Source organism: Xenopus laevis, chromosome 4L, assembly GCF_017654675.1.
Source record: "Xenopus laevis strain J_2021 chromosome 4L, Xenopus_laevis_v10.1, whole genome shotgun sequence".
Taxonomy (NCBI): Eukaryota; Metazoa; Chordata; class Amphibia; order Anura; family Pipidae; genus Xenopus; species Xenopus laevis.
In genome coordinates, this window is record NC_054377.1 from 103,570,377 (window position 1) to 103,597,645 (window position 27,269).

The 27,269-nt window shown below is 38.5% G+C and overlaps 1 protein-coding gene across 5 annotated transcripts in view; it reads right to left on the reverse strand.

The window, feature by feature from the left end:
* suco.L (SUN domain containing ossification factor L homeolog) overlaps positions 1 to 14,838 on the reverse strand; it is a 52,316-nt gene extending 37,478 nt beyond the window's left edge. For 2 of the 5 annotated variants that reach the window (XM_041590550.1, XM_041590549.1), the window contains exons 1-2: positions 14,464 to 14,838; positions 507 to 612 (exon numbers count right to left, since the gene is read on the reverse strand). In XM_041590550.1, coding sequence (XP_041446484.1) covers positions 507 to 612; positions 14,464 to 14,513 — 156 coding nt within the window. In that variant the 5' untranslated portion in view covers positions 14,514 to 14,838. The remainder of the gene's footprint in view (positions 1 to 506; positions 613 to 14,463) is intronic. The other 3 variants (XM_041590553.1, XM_041590551.1, XM_041590552.1) reach the window with 2 other exon arrangements.
* Between the last annotated feature and the right edge of the window lie 12,431 nt (positions 14,839 to 27,269).

Genomic DNA, 27,269 nt, shown 5'->3' on the forward strand with positions numbered 1-27,269 from the left:
AATTAAACATGATGGTATTACATTATGTGTCTACAAATAACAGTATTATATTACAGTGCAAAGGTGGATGTGCATGAGATGTGTACTTCATAGCGCGGAAAAAGAAAAGGAAGGTATTTTCCCTGATTAAGAAGGATCACCATGAGCCATGGGTTTTACTTGCAGCAATCCAAAGCTTAAGCAAGGCGAGGCATTTTAGGAGATCGGTTGCCCACGGTAGTGATCTACAAATTACCTTGTGTGCCAAATGTCCTAATAGCATTTGGATGTGCTCACTATGATGTCCCAAGTTAAGCTGCACTTTTCAGAACTAAGGGAGCTGGCTAAAAAGCGTTTTTTTCCTTCACTTTTGACTGTTTTTCCAATACTGTAGTTTGAAGGGGTTGTTTTTACCACCGTTTTTACCAGTGCATAATATGTAAATGCATAATAATACTTTTTAATTTTTTTGCCACATTTAGAAAATTGTCAGGAACATTAGAGCTCAAATCATGTAAAAGGCTTACATTTTGCTTTGTTGTCTCGACTTCAATCACCGTATAATCTGCATTTTGTTCACTTGGTGAAGGATGTACTGTGTTCTCGCTGCAACACACGTGATGATATGGATACCTATGAAGAAAACGGAAAAACAAAGAGCAAATTTTAAATGTTAAAATCTTTCAAAAAGTGTCATGAAAATAAACAAAATTATTTTCCTCAATTATGGCTCTCAGGTAGAACAGGCTTTCTGACTACACTGCAAGATAATAGCCACATTACAGCCATATCTATATTATAGATTGGCACAAAGCCGGTCAGTTAAGGTGGCCATAGACACACAGATCCTATCATACGAATTGAGGATTCGTACGATTTTCGGAACGTGTGTGGCATGTGCCGACATCTTTCGTCTGTCGGAGATCGGTCGTTTGGTCGATGGGTCAGGTTTTATTTTGACCCGACCGATCCCACGGCACATTGTAATCGGATCGTTCGGCCACACGGCCGAACAATCAGATTACACCCGATATAGCCATGTTTGTTAATGGCATATCGGGGAAAGATCCGCTCGTTTGGTGATGTTGCCAAAGAGCGGATCTTTGCATCTATGGCCACCAAGACTATAGGAACTCTATGATGCCCATATACCCCCACATGTGGGCGATCAGTCCGCATTTTGTTTGTGCGTGGCATATCAGTCATTATTTGACTGCCAAATGATTATTTAGGGTGACACATAAAGACTATACAGTAGAAATCTAATTATATGATGAAACCATATTAGAAGCAGTTTTTATCAATGGGTCCCTGGATGCCCAGTTGTGCACAAGAAAACTTCCTATATTCCATAAAGGGCGTTTCAATCTGTGACATGGCCAGTCATGCCATTTAGCCAGATGGCGATCCAGAAGAGCTAAACTGATGCATTTCCTTATAAAATTCTTTATTAACTTAAATTGATAATTAAACTAATTATTTAATTTAAAATACCTCTGACATTTTTCTCTTGATATTTTAGTCCTAGAAATAAATAATTCATATCCTATGCTATGGGTTAGCATAAAAAAACAATTAGCATTACCTAATTATTACTTGGGCATTTCCATAAAAATCTATTGATCCAGTTAAATTTGTGGCCTCATTTTTAATCAAAAGGGAGAGACCTTGTGGTCATGCACCATTCGTGGCATAACAGACACTCTTTATTAATTAAGCTAGCCTATGTTTACTAATGTACATATAACTATATGTAATGTAGCAATAATCTGCATAGATAAGAACGTCCGAGATGCTATACTAATATAAATGCTAATGTAATGCAATGACTGGCTTGGAAAATTATGGTTTAGAATTGCAATATCCTGCCTGGAGTTGAACCAGGGACCTGGTGTTTGAGTTAACACTGCTCTGTGAGCAGACAGGTAAGGCCCTGGTTAACTCCCATTGCTATACTAATTGCAAGTAGGGCATGGCTTTATTTACTTGTTCTCAATCTGGCTCCAGGTGATTAGTGTAAACCTTTAGGCTGCTTATAAAGACCCCTGCTCTGCACTGAATCATTGCCCAATATAAGTCTATTGTCAAAGTTCCTGGGTGCGCTTACATATTGTCTGATCGTTGTTCTTGACCCTTGCCTGTTGTCTGACTACTCTTCGGATTCTGATTGTGTACCGTGTTCCTGTTTGGTTTGACCCTGGCCTGTGACCTCGACTACTCTTCTGCTCCTGATTTGGTACCATATTGTCAGTTTGGTCTTGGTCTGGCCTGTCCCTTGAACTTGCTCCTTGATCCCCATCCTGTGTACTACATGAGGATGATTTCAGAAGCGCGCAGGGCAGATTAAAACGGTACAAAAATTATTGAAATAAAATATAGATAATATATTATAAGATAAATATAAATAAGACCTGAAACTTGCATACCCGCATCGATACCTGCATCCAAAAATCCTACCCGCAGGTTAAGTGCTTTTTTTAAAACACAGCTACCAGACTCTAGTCAACTACAGCTAACAATACACATATCAATAATATCATAACAAAAAAATAAAAATATTATTATAAGGTGTCTGATGGCCCCCCCAAACCCTGAAAAACATCTGTGTGCTATGGATATCAGTTGGTTTGGGAAGTAAGCAGGCTAGAAAATTCCATCTGCCAGTGCACCATGTACACCAGTTCCTGGTGCATCAGCAGCCACAGCTCCTTTTCACTTCATACCATGTGTGGCCCCTCATGAACTGTCCTATTGTTCGCCTAATGGCATGGGACTGTCAAGGTTGTTGTACGATGACATATGCTTTTTACTGGATATGGGGGGTGGAGCAGTTTGGGTTCCATGGATTTGAAATGTCGTGGCCTATTCTAAAGCTGGCCACAGACGAAAAGATCCGACCTGCCACTAAACATTCCGATCAAATAAAATACAAAAGAACAGATCAGCCGATGTTCTGCCCCTGACAGCAATCATATGAAAGTTATGTCTGACCAAAGCTAGTGACAGTCTTCCTCTGAAAATCGTACGATCGGCAATACATGCAGACATATTATAGGCAGCCAACAAATCTTCTAACCTATCCGATTGACCAAATGACCGATCTCCGCCGGACGAAAAATGTCGGGACTCTCCACCCACGGTCCAAAAATGGTACGAATCCTCGATCAGATCTTTGCGTCTATAGCCAGCTTAAATCTCAGCACAGTACAGCACAAAAAGTGTATTGTCTGGAAAAGTCCTACCAAACCCTTACAGGCAATTCCCATGAAAGTCAAAAAGGGCCATTTCAGACATTTTGAAAAAACATTTGGTACGGCTCACCTCAAAATTTACCATGCCTTTTTCCACTGAAATAAATGGTGCCCTATTTCAGCTATGTGATGTAACTACAAGTATAGGATATATTATCCAGAATGTTTGGGCCTGGGGTTTTCCAATAATTTTAATCTCCATAATTTAAGTCTACAAAAAAGTTTTTAAACAGTAAATAAGCCCAGTAGGATTGTTTTGGCACCATATGGATTAATGCAGCTTAGGTTCCATCAAGTACAAAGTACTGTTTTATTATTATAGAGAAAAGGAAATAATTTTAAAAAATGTGAATTATTTGCTTAAAGGAGAAGAAAAGTCCTGTTATACTTGGGGGTGCCAAAAGTTAGGCACCACAAGTGATTAACTGTTTACACTTCAAATAATTTTACTCTACCATGTAAAATGTCATTCCTAACCCAACAAGTGTATTTTTTTAGTTGTAATAGAAGTGTGTAGGCAGCCATCTCAGGTCACTTTGCCTGGTCATGTGCTTTCAGAAAGAGCCAGTGCTGCACTATAGAACTGCTTTTGGACAGGTTATTGTTTCTCCTACTCAATGTAACTGAAGTAATCGCAGTGGGACTTGGATATTTACTACTGAGTGCTATTCTCATATCTACCAGGGAGCTGTTCATCTTGTTATATTCCCATTGTTCTGTTGATAGGCAGCTGGGGGCGAAAGGGAGGGGTAGTGATATCACTCCAACGTGCAGCGTGGCAGTAAAGAGTGACTGAGGTTTATCAGAGCACAAGTCACATGACTGGCGCAACTTTGGAAACTGACATGTATGGCCCCATGTCAGAATTGAAAAAACCTGTTTGCTCTTTTGAAAAATGCATTTCAGCACAGAAGTCTGATGGAGCGCTATTAACTGATGCGTTTTGAAAAAACACATTTCTCCATGACAGAGTCCCTTTAACCCTCTTGGAACAGTATTCACAAATGCAGTAAACCACAATAGAAAAAAATGCCCCAATGACCTGGATCAGAATGAAAAAAAGCGTGACTAACATGACAGCATAGGATTTGGAGTTATTAGTTAGAGTGACAGGCACCCTTTAAGGTCCCCATTGAAATTCACACAAATTAGAGTCCATTTCATCAAGAGCCAATAAACATGTCTGCTAGAGAAAACCCATGCATACCTGGAGAAACCTGACAGATAAGGGTCCAGATCAGAATCAAGCATCAGAACCCAGCACTGCAAGGCAGTTTGAAGCAACTGTACTACTCTGGCTAACAGGGAAAAAATAGTAGTTTCAGTCTTGCCTAGAAACATGGATTGAGTCAGGCATATCAGACAGGCCTCTGGAACCCTGCTACAATTGCTTCAGATTGGTCTGCATGTAAAACCAACCACCTGACAGAATTAGTATATGGAAAATATGCCAGTGTATACAACTGGCTTTTAAATCCAAAATCCTTGAGATACCAGTAAGTGCCAGAGAGACATTCCAGTCATTGATATTCAAAAGCTAGTAGCTAGTGTCTTGGCTGCCTTCCTCCTTGCTTGTTCAATTTACTACATGGCCTTTGGTATAAATTGCACAAAATAAATCCCCAAACATACACAGTTTATCAATTGCTTTCAAAAATCTCATAGGTTTATGCTTTTTCTTGAAAATCTTAGTTGTCTTGCACCTGCAAACACTTCTATTCTTATTCTTTCAGTTCTACCAATGCTAAGAAAAGGTCCTGTATTTAAGAAAAGAAAACTATTTTTTTATTGAAAAATTTGCTAGACCAACTATACAGACAATTCTCTATTAAAATATTGGGGGGTAACTAGTATCACTGATTGAACAGTAAAGTCAAGTGAAGTCATTAAGTCAGGGACTATGTAGACAAAGCTGCCACTACTGATGAAAGTGCACTGTACAAAACTGGAGATGGGACATTTGCCATGTACTATCTGAAAACAGTACATTTTGAAGAGGCAAATTAACCCTTTTAATGCATTGCTGCAGCTAACTACAATCATAAGTACCAGAACAGAAGCTGGGGTTTATTTCAACGCACAAGATGATCAGAAACGGAAATAGAGGGGGACGGGCCCTGGCGCAGGACGCGCAGCCGGGCCTCCCGCCCCCCTCCGTAAACTCGGAACTGGCCGGGATATGCACTGCCCTGGCCCGCTCGTACCCCTGCTCCCCCGGTAGTTCCGCCCCTGAAGATGATTGCTATTATATATTGTTAATAATACTCATTTTATTTTAAAATCAACAGAAGTGCAACATTTGACATCATTACACGATTAAGTATCAAAGTGTTTGTGTGTGTGTGTAGAATATAGATACAATCAAGAAACTACTTTATTTAACAAATCGAGCTTTTGATGCTCACGGGGGTCTTTATCTTGATCTTTCGCATAATGGTGAAGTGCTCAAACCTCATGTGACAAATTCCTTAGGATCAGGTGCGTGAACAATATTAAATCCGACCTGCCACGGGTCAAGGAAGTCATATGCAATAGTCCAATATACTGCAGCACACTGTCAAGTGAATATCTTTTCAGCAAAGTGATTTTATTGTCTGCTCATATGTTTTGAGCCAATAAAATCACTTTCCTGAAAACATATTCAATTGACAGTGTGCTGCAGTATATTGGACTATTGCATATGATTTATCTTGATCTTTGACTTTGGTGAGAGTGATATTGCCAAGTAAGACATGGCCCACCTACATTCCAATTTATGGGTATTGATAAGGTAACTAAACCCAAAAGAGCGGGTGACAGGTCAAAATTGTTGCTACAAAGGGAAACTTTTTTTGAATACAGAATTTGAACATGGTTTCCCAAAGGAGTTTTAATGAATACTGTTCATTTGTATAATTTTTGAACGATTGTTAGTGTTGTGTTCTTAATATGTTTGATATATATTTATGATTGTAACACTATTTAAATGTAACCGATGTTTTTATTTATTTATTTTTATTTATTTTTTTAAAAAAAATGATTAATTTCGGGGTTTCACTAAGGACAATGGAGCATGCTGGGAAGGATATGCCTGATCTTTGGACTTTTTTCACATGGGGTGGTAACTTGGCGTGGCGAGTCTATATATCCCTTGTTAATTGTAAGTTTAAGTATCTTGCTAAAGACCCCTGTGATGGTCGAAACGTCGATTTGGTGAATAAAGCTTTAAGTTTTACAGTTTTAAGTTCTACAGTCTGGTAATTTTTTCCCTATGGGACCAGGCTGTAAATGATATCCTTATAAATGGCGCGTTCTGATGCAATGTTTACAGGGGGTCCCCGGCTGGCGAATTTGACGCAGCAACGTCCGAATTTGACGCTGCTGTGTTGAAATTGAACGCCGGTGCGCCCGATTTGGATGCCAGTGACCAGAATTGAATGCCGACCCCTCCCCACCCGGCATTTCACACAAAATGTAGATTATAATGCATAATGTACCCCCTACTGAAATTTATAAAGATATTAGAAGTCACCTCGGAGTTATGTGACCTGTATAAAAGCACTCGTGCTTTTATTTGGTCACATAACTCCTCGGTAACATAATATCTTTATAAATTACAGTAGGGGGTACATTATCTATTACACTATATATATATATCTATATCTATATCTATATATATATATATATATATATATATATATATATATATATATATATATATATATATATATATATATAAATAAAAAAGTCTGACAACAAATGTACAGTTATTATCAAACAGTATTTCTTCTGATTAATTTAGTATAGTGTAGCATATTAACATTGCCACACACCTAGTTGGACTGTCACATTAGCCCTATGCTATTTTCCTATTATTATTTCACAGTACCCACCACCCTTCCCTTTCTAGTAGCAGTAACCTGGGATTTTCCAGATAAGAGATCTTTCTGTAATGTGATCACCATCCCTTAAGTCTGATAGAAATCAATTAAACATTAAATATATTGAATAGGATTGTTTTGCCACAAACACAGATTGATGCAGCTTAGTTACGATCAAGAGCAAGGTTAGGAAAACTAGATAATATCATTTTCATACCAACAGGAATGCAACAGAGAAAGATTAAACCCTATTTTTAATGCCTTTCGATAGCTTAATTATATTTAGTGCTAGCATACTTCCTATATGCTTATCCAAAAGGTCAACATGCAACTAAAATAGTACAGGTATCCAATAAAGCTTACATGAGAAGTGAAATGCCAGTGGACATGGCATATGAAAATGCAGTTCTAAAAAACAACTTGTTTACATTTATATTTGGGTACTGGTATAGTATATATTATCCAGAATGCTTGGGACTTGGGATTTTCCAGATAAGAGATTTTTCTGTAATGTGGCTCACCATCCCTTAAGTCTGCTAGAAATCAATTAAACATTTGGGGGCCGATTCACTTAGGGTCGAATATCGAGGGTTAATTAACCCTCGATATTCGACTAGGAATTAAAATCCTTCGACGTTGAATATCGAAGTCAAAGGATTTAGCGCAGATAGTTCGATCAAACGATCGAAGGATTTTAATCCAAAAAAAGTTAGCCAAGCCTATGGGGACCTTCCCCATAGGCTAACATTGACTTCGGTAGCTTTTAGATGGCGAACTAGGGGGTCGAAGTTTTTTTTAAAGAGACAGTACTTTGACTATCGAATGGTCGAATAGTCGAACGATTTTTACTACGAATCCTTCAATTCGAAGTCGTAGTCGAAGGTCGAAGTAGCCCATTCGATGGTCAAAGTAGCCCAAAAAAAACTTCGAAATTCGAAGTTTTTTACCTTCGAATCCTTCACTCGAAGTTAGTGAATGGCCCCTTAATATATTGAATAGGATTGTTTTGTCACAAACACAGATTGATGCAGCTTAGTTAGGATCGAGAACAAGGTACGGTTTCATTATTACAGAGAAAAAAGGAAATGAGAAAAATAGGTATAATTTGCCATGATTTTTTACCCACAGTATTTTGTTTAGTGGTGCATCTTGCAAAATGTTGTGCCCACCAATGATATGGACCAATGCAAGCCAAAATAATGTATGTGCAGAAGCAGAACACTGCATGTAAAGAGAAAATATACTTTTGACACGAGATCATTCAACTGGGCTTATGTAAAAATGGTGCATAAACACTATATCAAAAAAAAAAAAAAAATTATATATATATATATATATATATATATATATATATATATATATATATATATATATATATATATATATATATATATATATATATATATATATATATATATATATATATATATATATATATATATATCTTGAGAAAGGCTCTAGAGGGGAGCCGAAATGTCGATTATTATGCCATAAATAATAAAGAGAATTCTATTATATACAAGTCCCTGGAGTGCGCTACCAGTTTTTCTTGTTTCTACATTTCCGATCCCAGGAGCAGCACCCGGGCGGATGATTAAGGAGCCAATTGGATGAGTGCGGATCTGTTTGGTTGGTATATATATATATAATACACAAAAGCCATGAATATCCTGTAAATTATATCCTTATAAACGGTGAGTAGTGATGTCATCAGTTATAAACGGTGAGTAGTGATGTCATTTCTGTCACATGACTTACTAAAATTTGTGTATTATAATAAATAAAGTACCCCCAGTTGTAAAATATGAGGATATTATAAGTTACCGAGGAGTTCCATGACCTGTATAAAACCACTCGGCCTTCGGCCTCGTGTTTTAATATGGTCATGAAACTCCTCGGTAACTTATAATATCCTTATATTTTACAAGAGGGGGTACTTTATTCACTATATATATTTAAACAAACAAGCTGAAATGCCGCTTCTCACCTTTCTTATTGTGTGTTGGTTGATTGATTTTGGCCCCATCTGACCCTAACCTAGTTGATACAGGTCTAATCTTTGCCCCTGCTGAGCAGACTCTCTGAGTTTTATTAAAATTAGTTATAATTGATACAATAGTTGCTAATATTTTACAGATGCTATTGAGAAATGTAAAGTGAATGTAGCAAATTGTAACAGTTCAGTGTCTGTGCCTGGATTACAGAGTTGCCAGACCAAAACAACAGAGACAGGAGCAAATTTAAACGTCAATTCTGAAAAAATGGTCAAATAAAAAATGGAAAGTAACTGTAAAAATCTTTATTTCTGAAAATAACTGAACTAAAAAAAGTGTTGGGAAGGTGAGAGAGTGGAGAGTTCCATGACCCATAGAAAAATTGCACCTACAACTAAATGCCTCTACATGGCTCTGAAGTGCCTCACTGATATAATATCCTTATATTTTACAGTGGTACATTTTTTTATGTATTTTTCCAGTTCAGTTGAATATTTCAAAAGACAGGCAGGGATTGCCAAAAAAACATCATTGGCAAGCCGCATTTTTACTGTTGCTCAGGCAGACACAATTAAACCGTAACCCCTCTGAAACAATAAACAATTGCACTGAAGGTACAGTTCAGTTTACAATTACCTTGTAGTAAGATTTGGACAGTTTTATTTTTCACCAATCTGATATTAAAAATATTATCTTGGTGTTTTAACACACTAAACCTTTTAACATAATCAAAATTTTTTACACTAATCAAAATGGAAAACTTCATTTTTTGAATGTTTTTATCACTAAACATTCCTTCAGTCTGCCATTCAAATCACGGCCTGGTTGCTGGGTGAGGTGGGACCCTGGATTACATGTAAATGTATTGTAACAGAAATTTATCAACCTTTTGGCTCGGCTACTATGCCAAATTGCAAATTTCTTTTGGGTGAAAACGCTTTTAGGGCAATGACACCTTTGCACTTGAATATGCCCTTCCATTGTGTGAAAATTATAGGATGGCATTTTAGTCTTTATAATGAATGCACCTAAATTGAAGGGTATTTTTGTGTGTTGTGTAATCAGAACTTTTCTACAGAGAACAAAACACCCACTTTGTTTTCGCCAGTAAGTTTTGATGCCTGAGGAACTAGGTTCTGAATGCTGCACTTATGGTCTGGTGTTATGTTTCTTCCACCATCTTTCAAAAGTTTACAGTTTGCAATTTAGAAATAAACCTCATGACAGACAGAGAATTAATCATGAAAGTGTACAGTAAGGGGGTGATTTATTATTCTACCTCGAATAAACTCACAATTTAAACAAACTGAAATGTTAGGTTATTTATGAAAAAAGCTGAATGTAAAAAATTTGATTGAATACGATCGGAGATTGCAAATACCTCAAATTTATCGAGTTTATAGGCTATAAAAAAATAGAATACCTTGAATTTATCGTGTTTACAAGTGCAAACAAGTTTTAAGGTGGCCATACACAGGCAGATTAAAGATGCCGTCATCGGTCCATTAGACCGATTCAGCAGCTTATCTGCCTGTGTGTGGGGGTTCCCGACGGGTCTTCCCGATCGATATCAGGCCAAAAATCGGGCAGATATCTATTGGTCAAGTTTGATTTTTTTCCACGATCCAGGACCGCATCAGATAGTTGATGCAGTCCTGTGACCCGTCAGTGCCCATTTGTAGCATTGTAATACGATTGTTCGGGCCCAGACCTCACCAAATGAGCGGATCTAATAGTGTATGGCCACCTTTAAGGTGGTCATAGAAGCACAGATAACATCATATTAAACTATTTTTCATAAGATATTCGGTGCATGTATGGTGGGAAACGAACTGAACAATATCGACAGAAGACTTGGATATCAGTTGGCTCGCCAATCAGACTGGACGGAAAATTTTGATCGGGTGCCTTTGAAGGCACCCAAACATAGTCCCATTGTTAGTGCTGAATCATCAGATACAGGTAGAATTGTATTGTTTCTATCTGTATATCTGATGATTCAGCTCTACACGTGTGTATTGAAACGAACGATCTTTTCCAAGAAAGTTAGCAATTATTACATCTATGGCCACCTTAATACAACCAAAAATCATGAAGCCATAAAACGTCTTCAAATAGTTACAGCCATTGACTTTTACATGAATAAGACAGGTTTTAGCTGGAGTACTTTTGGATTCGGACTTTCAGCAGCTTCTGGGCCTATTAATCTTGAAACATCAGAGTTTTTTAGTAAAAGTAGCTTCGAAAAAATCAACAACAAACTCAACCTTCAATAAATAACCCCCTAAGTGATATTTGTATTGTTTAACTTAAAAATTACAAAATTAAAGCTTTTGGGGCTGCTTAGATCTCTTGTACAGGCATGGTATTATACTGAAACTAAAATGTCATAATGCAATACGCAAGCACAGAGTAAAGAAATGGTTATAAATCTGACATGTTAAACCAGTTCTTGTACACATACAGATCAGTCATTTTCCTGCTTTGATCAGTGGCTGATACTGTACTACACTCTGTTACTACAGCATTAAGAATGTCATTAGAGTTCAGCATTATGTCTGATAAACCTAAAAATCTGAGATAAAAGGGGTTGTTCACCTTTGAATTAACTTTTATTATGATTTAGAAAGTGATATTCTGAGACAATTTGCGATTGGTTTTAATTTTTTATTATTTGTGGGGGTTTTTTAAATTATTTAGCATTTTATTGAGCAGCTCTCCAATTTGCAATTACAGTAATCTGATTGCTAAGGTCCAAAGCACCCTAGCAACCATGCATTCATTTGAATAAGAGACTGGAATGTGAATAGGAGAGGGCTTCAACAGAAAAATGAGTAATAAAAAGTAGTGATAACAATACATTTTAGCCTCACAGAGCATTTGCTTTTTGGATGGGGTCAGTGACCCCCATTTGAAAGCTGTATAGAGTCAGAAGAAGAAGGCAAATAATTAAACTATAAGAAATAAAAAGTGAAGGCCAACTGAAAAGTTGCTTAGGATGAGCTATTCTAAAACATACTTTAAAAGTTAACTTAAAGGTGTACCACCCTTCACCTTTGAATTAACTTTATCTTTTATATGGTTTTAATTTATTTACCTTCTTTTCCTAAGGCTGGCCATAGATGTTGACAGATGTCGGCCGAAAAATCGTAAGATCTATGATTGTTCGAATCCCACTAACCGCACGATAATTTTGAAGGATTGGTCGGACTTCCCTAAAATCGGTCGTTCGGCAAGAAGAATGGTCGCGTCTATGGGGAGCTTAACTCACTGACCCAATTAAAAAATATGCTCTGTGAGACTACAGATTTATTATCATTGCTATTTTTCTATTAAAACCCATCTTTCTATTCAAGCCTTTTTCTATTATTGGCACTTATCTAAATCAGTGTATGGTTGCTAGGTAATGTGGACTCTAGCAACCGGATTGCAGACATTGCCTATTTGAAAGCTTTTGAACAAAAAGCTAAATAACTCAAAAACCACAAATGATAAAAAATGAAAACCAATTGCAGATTGAAAGTTCATTTAAAGATGAACAACTCTTTTAAGTCTTAAGACTAGTTAGATGAGAAGCAGTGGGCACAATGAAGAAGAGTGGTAATGGAGCTCTGATACTCCCAAGGCAACAGGTAATACACGTTCTAGCAAAATCAATGCTGTTGGATGTCAGGATTCATTCTAGTACAGGTCTGTAAGTCAACTGGCTTTGATATATAGTTTCAGGAGCCAGAGCCAACAGAGTAGAGAATATAAGTAGCCTGACATACTGCTTCCAATTGCAATTACATTTACAAATAAAGTAAAAAAAAATTAAAAAAAAAAAAAAAAAAACACTGAGAAGTTTCAATCAATGTATACTAGAAACTTGTTTATTTTTAATTTAATATTTTCATCCCGTTTAGTAAATATATGATTTTGCCAACCCCGACATCACTTAAAATGAGACCAACTGCTTGCATTCATAATAGCATTCCCTGAAACTGAATACAATGGAATGCTGTCAATGTGACTCAGCAGCAGTTCCAAGTTCTATCTAAGACAGTGCAGACATTCATTAACGAATAAGAATCTAAATCAAAAGAATAGTATTACATTTTAAAAATACGTAAATATAAAGTTTACAGTAGATTTCAGGTCTGGCAAAACCAAAGAGAGCGGATTTTGGTTAACCACAACATAACTAAAAATAGAACGCTTTCTTAATTATAGGTTGGCAGAAATTATATGAGCAAATATTCAAAATGATTTTTCATCATAGCAAGATAAGTCAACATAAATGCACATAGTGCGATAGCTAGGAGCTTGTGACCCACAATGTGGAGATCTTCCAATTATAATACACAGCTGTCATATAGGGAAAGTCTTATGGAAACTATTTCTGATGGTATCTTCGAACTAAACATGTTGCTTGCCTATGCTTTAAAGCTCTGTCAAAACAAAGGCCAAGGAGTATTCTTCAGGCACAAACAATAAAATACACAATAAAAACTTTTCTTAAGATGGCCATAGACGTAGAGATCCACTTGTTTGGCGATGTTGCCAAATGAGTGGATCTCTCCCCGCTATGCCCACATTGAAGTGGGCGATATTGGGCTGATCCAATCGTGGGCCATAGGGCCCAACGATCGGATCGTAATGGATCCCATACGGGCAGTCGGATCAATGGACCACATACACGCATAGATGCGGCCGTGATCCAAGTGGATTTTTTAACCTGCCCGATCGAGATCTGGACGCCTTTTGGTCAGATATCGATTGGGGAAGCCTGTTGAATAGCCCACATATGGGGCAATAAGTTTCCGACTGTCGCCAGCTTTTAACGGCCGTGTATGGGGGCCTTAAACTAGCCACTGCTTTGGCATGATGACATTTTTTTAATTCTAGGCAACTTCCAATAAACTACTGAAAAAGGTTAATGGTTATGTAACTGAGGGTCACTTAATCAGCTGGCTGTTGCTACATTGCTTCAAGAGTGACAACCAGCAGTGCAGAGAATAGAAGCAGCTACTGCTGCTTTCAGTAAGCAATTACAATTAAAAGTGACTGAAATTCTTTGAACGCTTGTAATGAAGGTATATTAAACGTTGCTTAGGGTTACAATTTGGTTGTGGATTTTAAGTGGAGATCTCCTTTAATTGCACCTTATGTGAAGACTGAACTGAATGTGGCATTATAGTGATGGCAGAGGTACATTAATTCTACGCACATGCGACACTAATTAGAGGAGAGTTCAGCTACAGGGCAGGAGACTGCCTTTAACACAATGTAATGAGTGAGCCCCTGTGGATATGACAGCGAGTCTACCTGTCAGCCAGTAACAGAGCAATATGGGTAGAGGCGCGTGAAAAGACAGGCGCGGGGCCCTCTAACACTCACCATGAGCCAACCAGAAAGAGGCAGAATAGAATAAACACCCGCTTCGTCATCTTTCCCGTCCGTATTGTTTCATCCTCGCTGGCATTTGCTGGGCCCTTTAAAGAGTACCAGCCACCATTGAAAGTGTTCCCGTATCTGTATTGCGCCGAGGAGAGCCGTGCCACTGCTTTCCGTACTTCCCCTTCCAACAAGCACAGCCCACACCACGCGACAAACCTCCAACGCGGCCGATACCCTACGAATGCCTCCAAATGCACAAGATAGCTTAGGTGGAAAGAGACGCGTCACTCAGTCCAAAGGGAGCGAATCAGATCTGGCCTGGACTACCCTCCCCCTTCAACTGTATTGGTTTGGTCCAGAAAGGATGCCTCAGCTCTTTCAAACAACAAGGCCTCTGTAATCAGCTGGGGGCGGAGACTCGTGTAGAGCGAATCGGAATCCGGGCGCCCCTGGCAACTATTGTGGCCTTTCCTGTTTCTAGAGAAAAGGTGCCGACAGCCAATCGTAACGCAAGATGCGACCTCTTCCGATTGGCTGCCAAGCTTTGACTGCTCAGGCAAAGGCTGGAGAAACCCGGAAGCCTGGCGTTGGGAAATCAGGTACCCTCTTACTAGCAGCTTACTTTTGAAGTGGCAGCTGCCCACCGGTATATCTGTGTGACTGTGTGCCTCTCTTTACATTCCCACTAGCCTGCTTCCTGTGCTCTGCTCTGCCGGTACCTAAACCCAACCAGGCCATTGATTGTTATTCTTTCCTGCAGACAAGATTTCTCTTCTCTAGAAATCCTTTGGATCTCGTACTGCTGCCTCCTTCAGTTTTCCTTTAGGACAGGTGACTTCAAGGCTTTGTTTGGGGCAAGAATAAGAGGAACCCATTTTGCAGTTGCCTCTCATTGGATGGAATTATCCAAATGACTGCGTGGTGGGCAGGGTAATACAGTATTAGTGTACACCCCTTTTCATCTTGAGCTCGAGGTATAGGACTTGTGCTGAAAATACTTATTGCATATTGTTTTATTAAAGGAAAACTATACCTCAAAATGAACACTTAAGCAACAGTGTACATCATATTAAAGGAGAATTCAACCCCAAGTGCAAAAATCCCTCCCCTGCATAGCCTCCCCCCGGGCAAATGCCCCTAACTTGTTACTTACCCCTCCTTCTATCTAGGTCCTCTCCAGCGGAGTTCACGGCAGCCATATTCTCCTGTGTGATGATCTTCCTGCCTCCTACTGCGCATGCACCACCAAACGCCGCTGAATACAGGAAGAAGAGTGCTCGGGAGAAGATGGCTGCCGTGAATTCCGCTGGAGAGGACCTAGATAGAAGGAGGGGTAAGTAACAAGTTAGGGGCATTTGCCGGGAGGAGGGCCTATGCAGGGGAGGGGGGGATGGATTTTTGTGCCTAGTGGGTTAAATTCTCCTTTAAGTGGCATATTAAAGAATCTTACCAAACTGCTCTATATATCTTGCATTGAGCCACCATTTCATGATGGTCTGTGTGGTGCCTCAGAGATCACCTGACCAGAAATACTACAGCTCTAACTGTAACAAGTAGAAGTGTGGAAGCAAAAGACGCAACTCTGTCTGTTAATTGGCTCATGTGACCTAACACGTATGGTTTGTTGGTATGTTTGTGTGCACAGTGAGTCATATGATCCCACGGGGCGGCCCTTATTTTTTAAAATGGCAATCTTCTATTTATGATTACCCAATGGCACATACTACTAGAAAAGTATATTATTAGGGAAATGGTTTATTTACATGAAGCAGGGTTTTACATATGAGCTGTTTTATGCAATATCTTTTTATAGAGACCTACATTGTTTGGGGGGGGGGGTATTGTTTTCCTTTAAAGGAGACATAGGATAAATGGAAAAAAAACTAATTTTGTAGGCAATTATAAGTAATATATGATGTTGCTTTTACATTGTGCTAAAAAATAATATTATCTTTAAAAATAGCCCCTTTATTGGAGCTCCCTATAGATGTTCTCTGGTCCCTGTCTGTGTTTCGAATGAGGGGTGGGTGTGTCCTAACAGTCTTTGCTAGAAGCACAGTAGGAGGGGGACAGCCTATCACTGCCCTGCAGTCACAATAGCACAGACATGCTTCAGTTACCTATCAGGTCTTGCTAGCTGCTGATTGGTTCCTGTCCTACAGTGCAGTGAGCTGAGAGCCACGGGCTCCCCTGCACAGCCTGGGAATTCAGGGAGCTGGAAGTGGAAGAGAAGAGAAGGATTATTATTATGTTTTTTGCAGAAATATTCAATAAATCAGCCTGAAACACTACTTTTTTAAGCACAATTCTTATATATCTAAATGAGTATACTGCACTGGTACATTCTTGTTTTTTACACAATATGCCTTCTTTAAGAAATATCTGTGGGTTTTTTGTTTTGTTATTTCTGCCACTAGGCAAGGATATAAAAACATTTTCACTTTAGCACTTCCTGCTACTGCTTAGCAGAAAAGAATACAAATAGTTACCAATCCACTGAGAAGCCCTCTGATAAGTCGAGTTGCTCAAACACTGCAGCTTAGGCAGGGCTGTGGAGTCAATGCATAAATCCTTCATCTCTGACTCTTCAGTTTATGGTACCTTCAACGCCTACTCCTCTATTTTTAAAGGAACAGTATCACCAAAAACCAAAGTGTATCAAAGTAATTGAAATATAGGGGTTATTTACTAAAATCCTAATTTATCTCATATTTTATTAAAAAAACCACAATCAGCACTGCTCAATATATTGGCCCTCTGAAAATACATGTTAATAATAATAACCAAACTCCCATGTCTGATTTTAGCTTATTAATTAATAAAAAATCTAATTGGATCGCGGAAAAACTCAAATCAAGTGAAAATTCAAATCTCTAGAATTTTTCAGGCATTTTCCCCCCAATCATTTTTTGAGTTTTTGCCTTGAAAATCACAAAAATGTCAGATTTTCGGGTTAAAACCAGTGCAGACCATGAAATCTTCAAATTGAGATAGGTGCCTCTCCCATTGACTTATGCAGGACCTTGATTGGTCTGAGATGGCAGATTTTTGGGTTCAGGCTTTTTGCAGCAAATAAAAATATATTTTTTTCCTCTAAAATTCAAGTTTTCTAGTGAAAAGAACTCAAATTTTTCAAGATTTCACAACTCGACCTCTAATAAATAACCCCCATAATGTACTATTGCTCTGCACTGGTAAAAACTGTGTGTTTGCTTCAGAAAGACTACTATAGTTTATATAAACAAGCTGCTGTGTAGCCATGGGGACAGCCATTCAAGCTGGAGAAAAGGCACAGGTTACATAGCGCATAACAAATAAAACGCCATTGTATTGAACATAGCTTAACCAGTGCATGCTAACTGAATATTATGGGGCACATTTACTTAACTCGAGTGAAATTCAAAGTATTTTTTTATTCTATTCCTTCAAAGTATTTTTTTGGCTACTTCGACCATCGAATTGGCTACTTCGACCTTCGACCTTCGACCTTCGAACGATTCGACCTAAAAATCGTTCGACTATACGACCGTTCGATAATTTTAAGTACTGTCTCTTTAAAAAAACTTCGACCACCTACTTCGCCACCTAAAACCTACCGAGCATCAATGTTAGCCTATGGGGAAGGTCCCCATAGGGTTTCCTAGCTTTTTTTGATCGAAGGAAAATCGTTTGATCGATGGATTAAAGTCCCTCGAATCGTTCAATTCGAAGGATTTAATCGTTCGATCGAATAATTTTTCCTTCAATCGTACGAACAAAGGAAATGCGGTAAATCCTTCGACTTCGATATTCGAAGTCGAAGGATTTTACTTCGATGGTCGAAGATCAAGGGTTAATTAACCCTAGATATTCTACACTAAGTAAATGTGCCCCCATATGTTAATTACTTTAGAACACTTTTTTGGTGTTACTGTTCCTAATATAATTTCCATATTGAGTAAAAGAAATTAAGTAGATTCTAAAACAATAGCAAAGTTAACCTACATAAACCAACCACAATTGGAAAACCTAAAAAACTTGTATTATTAGAACCTGGCATATAGCTGTAGATTAGCTGTTAAAGGAGAAGGAAAGATACGGTGGCATTTTATTGCCAATAGATTAGCTGCAATAGTGCAAGCTACAATGCTATATTTATTCTGTAGAATGTTTTACCATACCTGAGTAAAAAGCTCTAGAAACTCTCTGTTTTTTTAGGATAGGAGCTGCAGTATTAACATGGTGTGACATCACTTCCTGCCTGAGTCTCTCCCTGCTCTGGGCTCAGATTACAGCAGAGAAGGGAGGGGGCGGGGGAAGAGGAGCAAACTGAGCATGCTCTTGCCCAGGGCAATGAGGTTTAAGCTGAAGGCAGGAAGTCTGATACAGAAGCCCATGTGTACACAATAGAAGGAAAGAAATGCAGTGTTTCTTTTGACAGGGGACTCAGAGAAGCACAACTTTGGGGGTTTACTGGTATATTTAGATGGACCTTTCTGATAAGGCTTACTTAGTTTTAACCTTTCCTTCTCCTTTAAATACAATCCAAAAATGAACTAAAGTATTGTTCTTAGAAACAGAATTGCTTCTCCCATATCCTTCTTTATAGAAGCTTATAAATCTACCCAAAATTTCTTCTGACTGCAGAGCTCTGTGCTTAGAGAATAGGTGACAAAAACACAATTTTAGGAACATATGTTCTTGGAATATATGGATTTTCGTAATTTAAAAAGAACAGGCAGGATGCATTTTCAACTCAAGTCTTATTTATTGTATTGCATATTTAGCAAATGTGCTTTAGATGTATACTGATCCTTTTAATTCTATGTTTGTCACTTAAATCAATTAAACTTGGTAGAGACCATCTGTCTGCTTGGAACAAACAATTTTAGTAAATGGACTTGCAGTGTAGTTCTGGTTTTTAGCTATGCATGCTAGCTCCACAGAAACGGTGGGCTGGGTATTTCAGTGTCAAATGTGTGAACGGAAACTTGGTTTCTGCCTACAATGAATAGCTGCAGTCCAGAACAAGATAATGATGTATTCCCAATAATAAAAGTACCCACTATAGTGCTCATTATAATTATACCCCATTTCAAACTTTTAAAAATACACTTGAAATTAGTTGCTTAATTAGTTTACTTTGACCTGACTTTATTATTTTGACTGAACAAAATGGTCAGACAGCATTCAACGATTGTGGCCTCTGCAAAGCTCTTCCTTTTGCTTCTGCTATGGGAAAGTAGGACCATTCTCTGGAGTATCATCTGTGCAGTTGGGGGCCGTGCAGGAAGCCAATGCACCTTCTAATTGATAGTACAGTAATTTAACTTTTCCTTATTTTATTTTCACATTATCAAAGCTCTGAATTTTTCATATTTATTTTCAATTCTATTCTGCTCATCCATCTTATTATACAATAAATATGCCTCCTATCCTTTAGCAAATTGTCTCTTGATTACTGTTAAGTCTGTTCTGGCTTTTTCGGCAAGTAGAACATAACTACCTATAAAAAAAAAAGCTCAGTTCTACGTGGCAGTGCTATTATCAGGTAGAGGATTGAAAACACAGGTCACTTTGATCTGCAAACACAATATTTCCAGGTCAGTAAATCCCTGCAGCTACCATTGCCTGCATCACACCAGAGTAAACACAATTCAGAAGATTAACATGTTCACTAAAACTGTTAAAGCATATACATTTTGTTTTAGGTATTCTATTTAATATAAGATTCTTGTACATGTTATTATACATGTTCTGTAGGGAATTCCTTCTGTCTTGACCATTTCTTAAGTGTGAACAGAAGTATGAAATTCCACATTTTTTTGAGTTTATATTTTTGATATTAGGCTTCAGTTCCCCACCCACCCTATTCCTCCTGCTTCCCGGCACCTGCTGCCCTTTTAGTCAGTGATGCCATGCACAAGTGCCCCTCAAATATACCCAGTAATCTCCACCTCCCACAACGTGTCACTGACGTCTGACGTCAGGCACAATCATGCATGTGACCAGCGCCTATGGCTTTCTTCGCTGTTCACTCCGAGGGTTGCAGAAATTACCACGGAGTGAACAGCGAAGAAAGCCGGCAGCGCCACTCCAGGGAAAATACAGCGCCCTATTTGGACTACATGCTATTGTTTTTATAGTGAAAACGTGAGTGAATTTGATTTTAAACTATTATTTTAAATAAAACAGGATTACACTATCCTTTGTTTTCTACTTCTCTCCCTGTCTTGGAGTCGGGACACGTGTGTAGCTGAAACCGGAAGGGGAGCCTTTATTGTATACGCTATCAGATTCTCTTTTGGTTTGTGAGTAGAAAATTCAGCCATTGGTGGATGCACACTGCGGTTTTGGGAACTTAAACCTAGAAATTTCACTACTAATAACTGTTAATAGTAACTAAAAATTCTGCTGAAAAGGGAAACAGCGGAGAATAGACACCCATAAGATAATTGTTAATGAACACCGGGTGACATCTCATTTATTAAATATACTGCACTATATTAGTTTCTAACTTCTGTTGCCATAGGCGCGGGTCTCATATATTGTGTATTGGAATCGTTTTGGAACAGCGGAGAGACTGTAAAGGGATCGGCAAGGAGGAAAAACTTAAAGGACTGACTATTCCACAAAAATCTTTTTTCTTTGTTACAATCATGCATGTGCCATCGTCAGTCTCTTTATGTGGACCATTGGTCACCACTTTGTCAATTAACAGGAAAGGAAGTACCACCTTGCCGAGCAACCTCCGCTCCCCATCTTTGCCAACAGAGATAGGAAGTCGCCAACCAGTCTTTATATATTAATGAGATACTGACACCAGAAATTAAACTATTTTCTTACATCTATCATAATATAGCCTTCGAAAGCTACTTATAACTTTGCCATAAAGTATTTGCACAATGCTTTTACATTATCTGTCTGTGTCCCATGTTCCTGTATGCAGCAACGTAACTAGAGGGGGGCATGACGCGCAGCCGGGCCCCCCGCCCCCCTCCGCATGGCCGGAACCAGCTGGAATAAGTGGTGGGCAAGCTCCCGGGGGGCCCTAAGGGGGGTGCTCCCCCGGTAGTTATGCCACTGCCTGTATGAGTGGGCTTGCTTATATGTGCAGCAGGAGTCCATCAGAATTAGAAACTTAACTGATAGGCTGAGATGGGACAGTCTGGTTGGCAAAATAGTCAGGTTTAGAAACTTTAGCTAACAATTACATGCAAAACAAACTTCTCGGCAAAAAACGATCAACATGACCTATAGGTAACTTTTAATGTACATTCATATTTTAATAAGTAGTTTTTTAGTGTGAGTATAACTTTAAAGTCCCATAGTTCAATTATCAACAGTTTGTTGGTCTTTTCCTTTTTCAATCCGACCAGAGGGGGTTGGAAATTTACTTGGGTCTAAAGAATTATAAACATGTAAACGTTAACGCCATAAGGTTTATGGGGCACTTGAGCACTGTATCACTGACAAAGGGGGCAGCAGGCCTCTGAAACATTTGATTTGTTCTCCGCACAATAAAACTTTTTGGCGGTACGTTGGGTACACTGCATCAAAATTTGGAGGCGCGTCTTCTTTTTTCTTTTTGCTGTTCTTATAATCTGAATCTAAGCTTGTTCCATTTGTTCATTTTAAAACATTTTAAGCCTTTATTACTTCCATTGCTTACAAATGATGTACAGTCAAAAGAACTTCCCATTGGTCCACATTTTGTTTCCTTTATTGTCCTTTGAAAAAAATGCAGCAGTCAAAAAATGCAGTGGTAGTGGTATCCCTGCTATTTGAAAGCCTCTATAAGTACTCTTAAGTTTTATTTTTTTTGTTACATGGGAGGGTGCTAGCCTTTGTTTATTGAAGTGAAAAAAAAGTTGTACCATTGGCAAATCTTTAATACAACCTGACTATTTGAAACCAAGGTAGTATTTCCATTGAGGAATATTAAATGAAGTTCATGACTACATCGTCCATCTGACCGAGTTAAAGCAGTTATTTGTACCACTAGACTTTGATCGTTGCATTGGCAGGTCTCAGAGTGTGTCCGATTACTTAACCAAAGCCACGTAGTGAACTTGTCAGCCTGATGATAAGAAGGATGATAAATGCTTGCCTAAGATTAATCTCAGATACTAAGACAAACAGAGTGAACGGGAAAACAAAGTACATTTATATGGGAAAATCTTGAACAGTGAGGTAATGGTGTCGACTTTAATGATTACCAAAATAACATTTATTCTTTAATGGTAGTTAGCCACTTACCATTGCAACTGTATCACTAAGTTTTGATGACATACAGGGGGTTATTTATCAAAGTCCGAATATCTGAACCTTGAATAATTTGTAGGAGTTTTTTGAGATTTATTAAAGTCCAATGGTCTAAAAACTCCAAATCTGAAACCCTGAGGTCCTGTATAAGTCAAAGGGGAAGATCCCAGTGTCTGCTCTGATGTCTGTACCAATATCCAATGATTTCGGGGTTTCACCGCAAAAAAACTCTGACAAAAATTGTTGTTTTTGCAAACAAATCCGAGTTTTCGGGGGAAAGCTCAGAAGTTTGCCCAACCCTATTTTTTGGCCTTTTTTCTTCATAAATAAGGTGAATTTGGACCTTGATAAATAACCCCCACAGTGTTGAGGAACAATGTGCTTGTATTTAGTTGTTTGTGTGCATATGCCTCTTGATAAAGTATCCTAGTCAAAAACGTTTGTAGAATACTAAATCACTTATACAAACTAGTTTGCGTATAAAAGCATCACCATTTCATAAACGTAGGAAAAAAAGTTTGTCATATTCATCTGTTCAGGGCATATATGTCCCATGAAGGCTTTGGGTTTGGCTATGGATTAAGCACATTTTGAGTTTAGCTGAACCCTGAACTGTATTCTGTGCAAATAAATATTTTTCTGTGTTTAGCTATTAACATATTTCCCAACTTTAATCTTTCCTTTGCAGTGACTTGAAGGGGGGCCACATGGGGCATAACTGTTCAGTGAGTTTGCAATTGATCTTCAGCATTCAGCTCAGATTCAAAAGCAACAGATATGACCCATGTGGCCCCCCTTCAAGTTTCTGATTGGTTACTGCCTAGTAACCAGGGTAACCAGTCAGTATAAACCAAGAGAGCTGAAAAGCAGGAAGTTGGGCTATGTTCTGTTATGTTCTGTTATACATCCAGTCATTCCAGTCTTTATACATTACATTTTTGGCTAACTAACTATATTAGAAACATTTTTTATTTTGCACATCCTATCTATTTATCCTGTTTTTTTATTTTCACACTGAACAATTCCTTTAAGCTGGTCATACACATACTAGATTGTATGAGTAGGAGGGCCCCATGTAATATGTATATTGGTGGCTCAGGGATTGGGCCTGTTTAAAAGACTGATACCCCTTATCTGTTAATAAATGGTACATTGGCAGATGATAAATTGAAGAGAAGATGCAGCTCCTCTTCACTTCTTGCTTTTCCTATAGTTCAGGCTGTTGGCACAAAGAAAGGAAGCCATAGCATGTGCTGCCTCTTCATATTCATTCATCTGTTTTCTCCATGCACCAATCGGTCAAATAGCATTTCATATCGGCCCTTTAATGGCCACCTTTATTAGGCAGTACATATGTATGTTGTTTTCCATTATTGGTTTCATTTCCCATCATGGCAAATCTTTAGCTACACCTACATTCTTATGTTTCTTTCTTCTTCTCACTGTTTTCCCTACTATAACGTTTCTGCTGTGGTTTATTCTTATTGATTGATATAGAAACCCTCTTCCCTGATAGAAAGTTGCGATTGTAGCACTCTGGATAAGGTGCAAATATATCTGGTATATTTACTAAACCATTATGGCAAAAATAGACAACAGTTCACAATACTGTTGTTATTTAAGCCAAAAGTGTATATTATCTTAACCAGACAGTGTGTGTAGCCATGGAGACAGCCATTCAAGCACGGTATACACAGTAGATAACGGATACGTTCTAAAGAATAACTTTGTATGCTACATATTTGTTAACTGCTGTGTATTCAGGTTTCATTTAAAACTTTCAATTTTAGGTGTGACTGTTCCTTTAATAGATAGGGATAGAGCACAAAGAGGGCTCATTTACTAAAGGACTGTGGGCGGGATGGCATACGCACCACTTTGGCTTTCCAAAGTTGACCGAAGTTTCCTTGTGAGGCAACTTCGGCCGAATTCGGAAAACCCAAGTGGCGCTTCTGTCATCCAACGGCAAGTCACATTCTTGCCAGTAGGAAGGCATTTACAGGAGATTAGTCGACCGCAGTAGCGAAGATTTATCACAGGCGACTAAATCTCGCCGTGTGCCACCACGCTAAAGGTGTGTGTTGAAATTCCAAAACTGTCACTTGCTGTCCAGGCACTTTAATATCTATTCTTCTCCCCAGCCTAAAATTTTTTTACGTCATCATGCCAATGCTGGGAATGAAGTTCAGGCTTGGGACCAATCAGATGTCACAGTGGCCTGATCTTAGGTCTAAAACCTGTTTCTGAGCATAATGTTGCTATTGACTCTGTTGTTGGACGCTTGGCCTGTTTTTTTGACTAATCCTGAACTCTGCCTGTCCTGACCTGTGCACGAACTTGAGTAAGATTCTGCTTTTCTCCTTTCTTACCACATTATTATAACTGTTACTGGACCTGTTCAGCATGACTTCCAGACCGGACTTTGCCTGCTTTGCCTGTTCCTCAGCTTCCTTCATAGCCCTAACAGTGTGCATAATCTTACCGCCTGGTCAAAGCAAGTGTTAGATATAGGGCCCCCTTTTGTTGGAGCTCTCTGTGCAACCAGGTACAGAGTGTTCGAATAGTTGCGTTAAATATGGCATCTTAAAGGGATACTGTCATGGGAAATTTTTTTTTTTCCAAAACGCATCAGTTAATAGTGCTGCTCCAGCAGAATTCTGCACTGAAATCCATTTCTCAAAAGAGCAAACAGATTTTTTTATATTCAATTTTGAAATCTGACATGGGGCTAGACATTTTTTCAATTTCCCAGCTGCCCCTGGTCATGTGACTTGTGCCTGCACTTTAGGAGAGAAATGCTTTCTGTCCGGCTGTCATTTCTCCTACTCAATGTAACTGACTGTGTCTCAGTGGGACATGGGTTTTTACTATTAAGTGCTTTTCTTAGATCTACCAGGCAGCTCTTATATTGTGTTAGGGAGCTGCTATCTGGTTACCTTCCCATTGTTCTTTTGTTTGGCTGCTGGGGTCGGGGAGGGAGGGGTGATATCACTCCAACTTGCAGTGCAGCAGTAAAGAGTGATTGAAGTTTATCAGAGCACAAGTCACATGACTTGGGGCAGCTGGGAAAATGGGAAATTGACAATATGTCTAGCCCCATGTCAGATTTCAAAACTGAATATAAAAAAATCTGTTTGCTCTTTTGAGAAATGGATTTCAGTGCATAATTCTGCTGGAGCAGCACTATTAACGGATTAATTTTGAAAAAATAATTTTTTCCCATGACAGTATCCCTTTAAAGGAGAAGGAAATGTCTATTCGATGGGGGGTACCAAATGTTAGAGCACCCCCTAAGTATTGTAATCACAAACCTGATACCTGACAATTCTACTGAGCATGTGCAGTGCAAACAGCATGAAAACAGAGGCAGGAAGATGATTGCTCTCTAACATCTCCCTCAGGGTGGTGCCCTAACATTTGGCACCCCCATCGATTGGACCCTTCCTTCTACTTTAAGATGCCATAAGAGTTTAGAAACTTGCCTCAGTTAGCAGCAAACCATGAGTTACCAGGGTCAGCAAAAAGCCTCTCCTGGTAACTTTAAGTGCCAAAATTCTGATTTTGAAATCAGAATTTCAGCTCTGCTAGTACAGAGAGCTGTTTTCTTCTCTTGATGAATGATGCTTGATGCCAATTGTTATTGATATGGAAAACCTATAACAAGGGCAGTACTTTTTCCAGAAAAGGTTGCAACCCTACGCACAATAAAAGTAAGGTTGAATGAACACATATCAACGATCAAAAGCTATACACCTCTGTGTAATGACGATAAAGAAAAAAAATACACCTTGTTAGCCAAACATTTCTCGGAAACAAACACCCGGTTTAATAGCTAAGGTGACAAACACTGGAGAAAGTTACACCAGGGACAATACTTTAAACGCAAATGTGAATGTTAATGATGAATGTAGCCTGTCATGTTATTTATAATATACTTTAATTGTTCGTTTACAGATAAACAGTTTCTTCCACAGGGAAGTTAAAATATTCCCGAAGCATTTATTGTAAGGTATAGATGTAGTATAAGGTATGGCCATGATATGAGGTTGCTCTTACTATAATGGATTTATTGTCGTAAGATTGCCAGATTTGAATTTTCTGTATATGTTCTTCAAATTGATGTTGTTAAACTACGAATTGTATGCATTTATTGATTCTCTTTTGTAGTTATTAAATGGGTTCTGTAATGTTATACAGCATGCAGCAGTTTGTCTGACACAATGTCCAGTTTTTTCAGTCTTCTATCCCAACATTTTTGGCCATGCTCCAATCAACCATCATTATGCCCCAGCATAGATCTAAAGTCCTATTTTTTAGGGCTCATCTCTCATTGGGAGCAGGGATCACCTTAACGGGACTAATGGGAGCTTTGATTGCGGACAAAGGAAACTGATTAGTAAATAATCTTAGCCCTTGATCTGCATTTGACAGCGCATTGCCCTGCAACATCTAAACAGATTACACTTTGTTTTTTCGTTTGCATATTACTGGAATCCATTGCAAAGCATGCCTTGTAAACAACATGTTTATAAGTATTATAAGTACTACAATAATAATGTTGC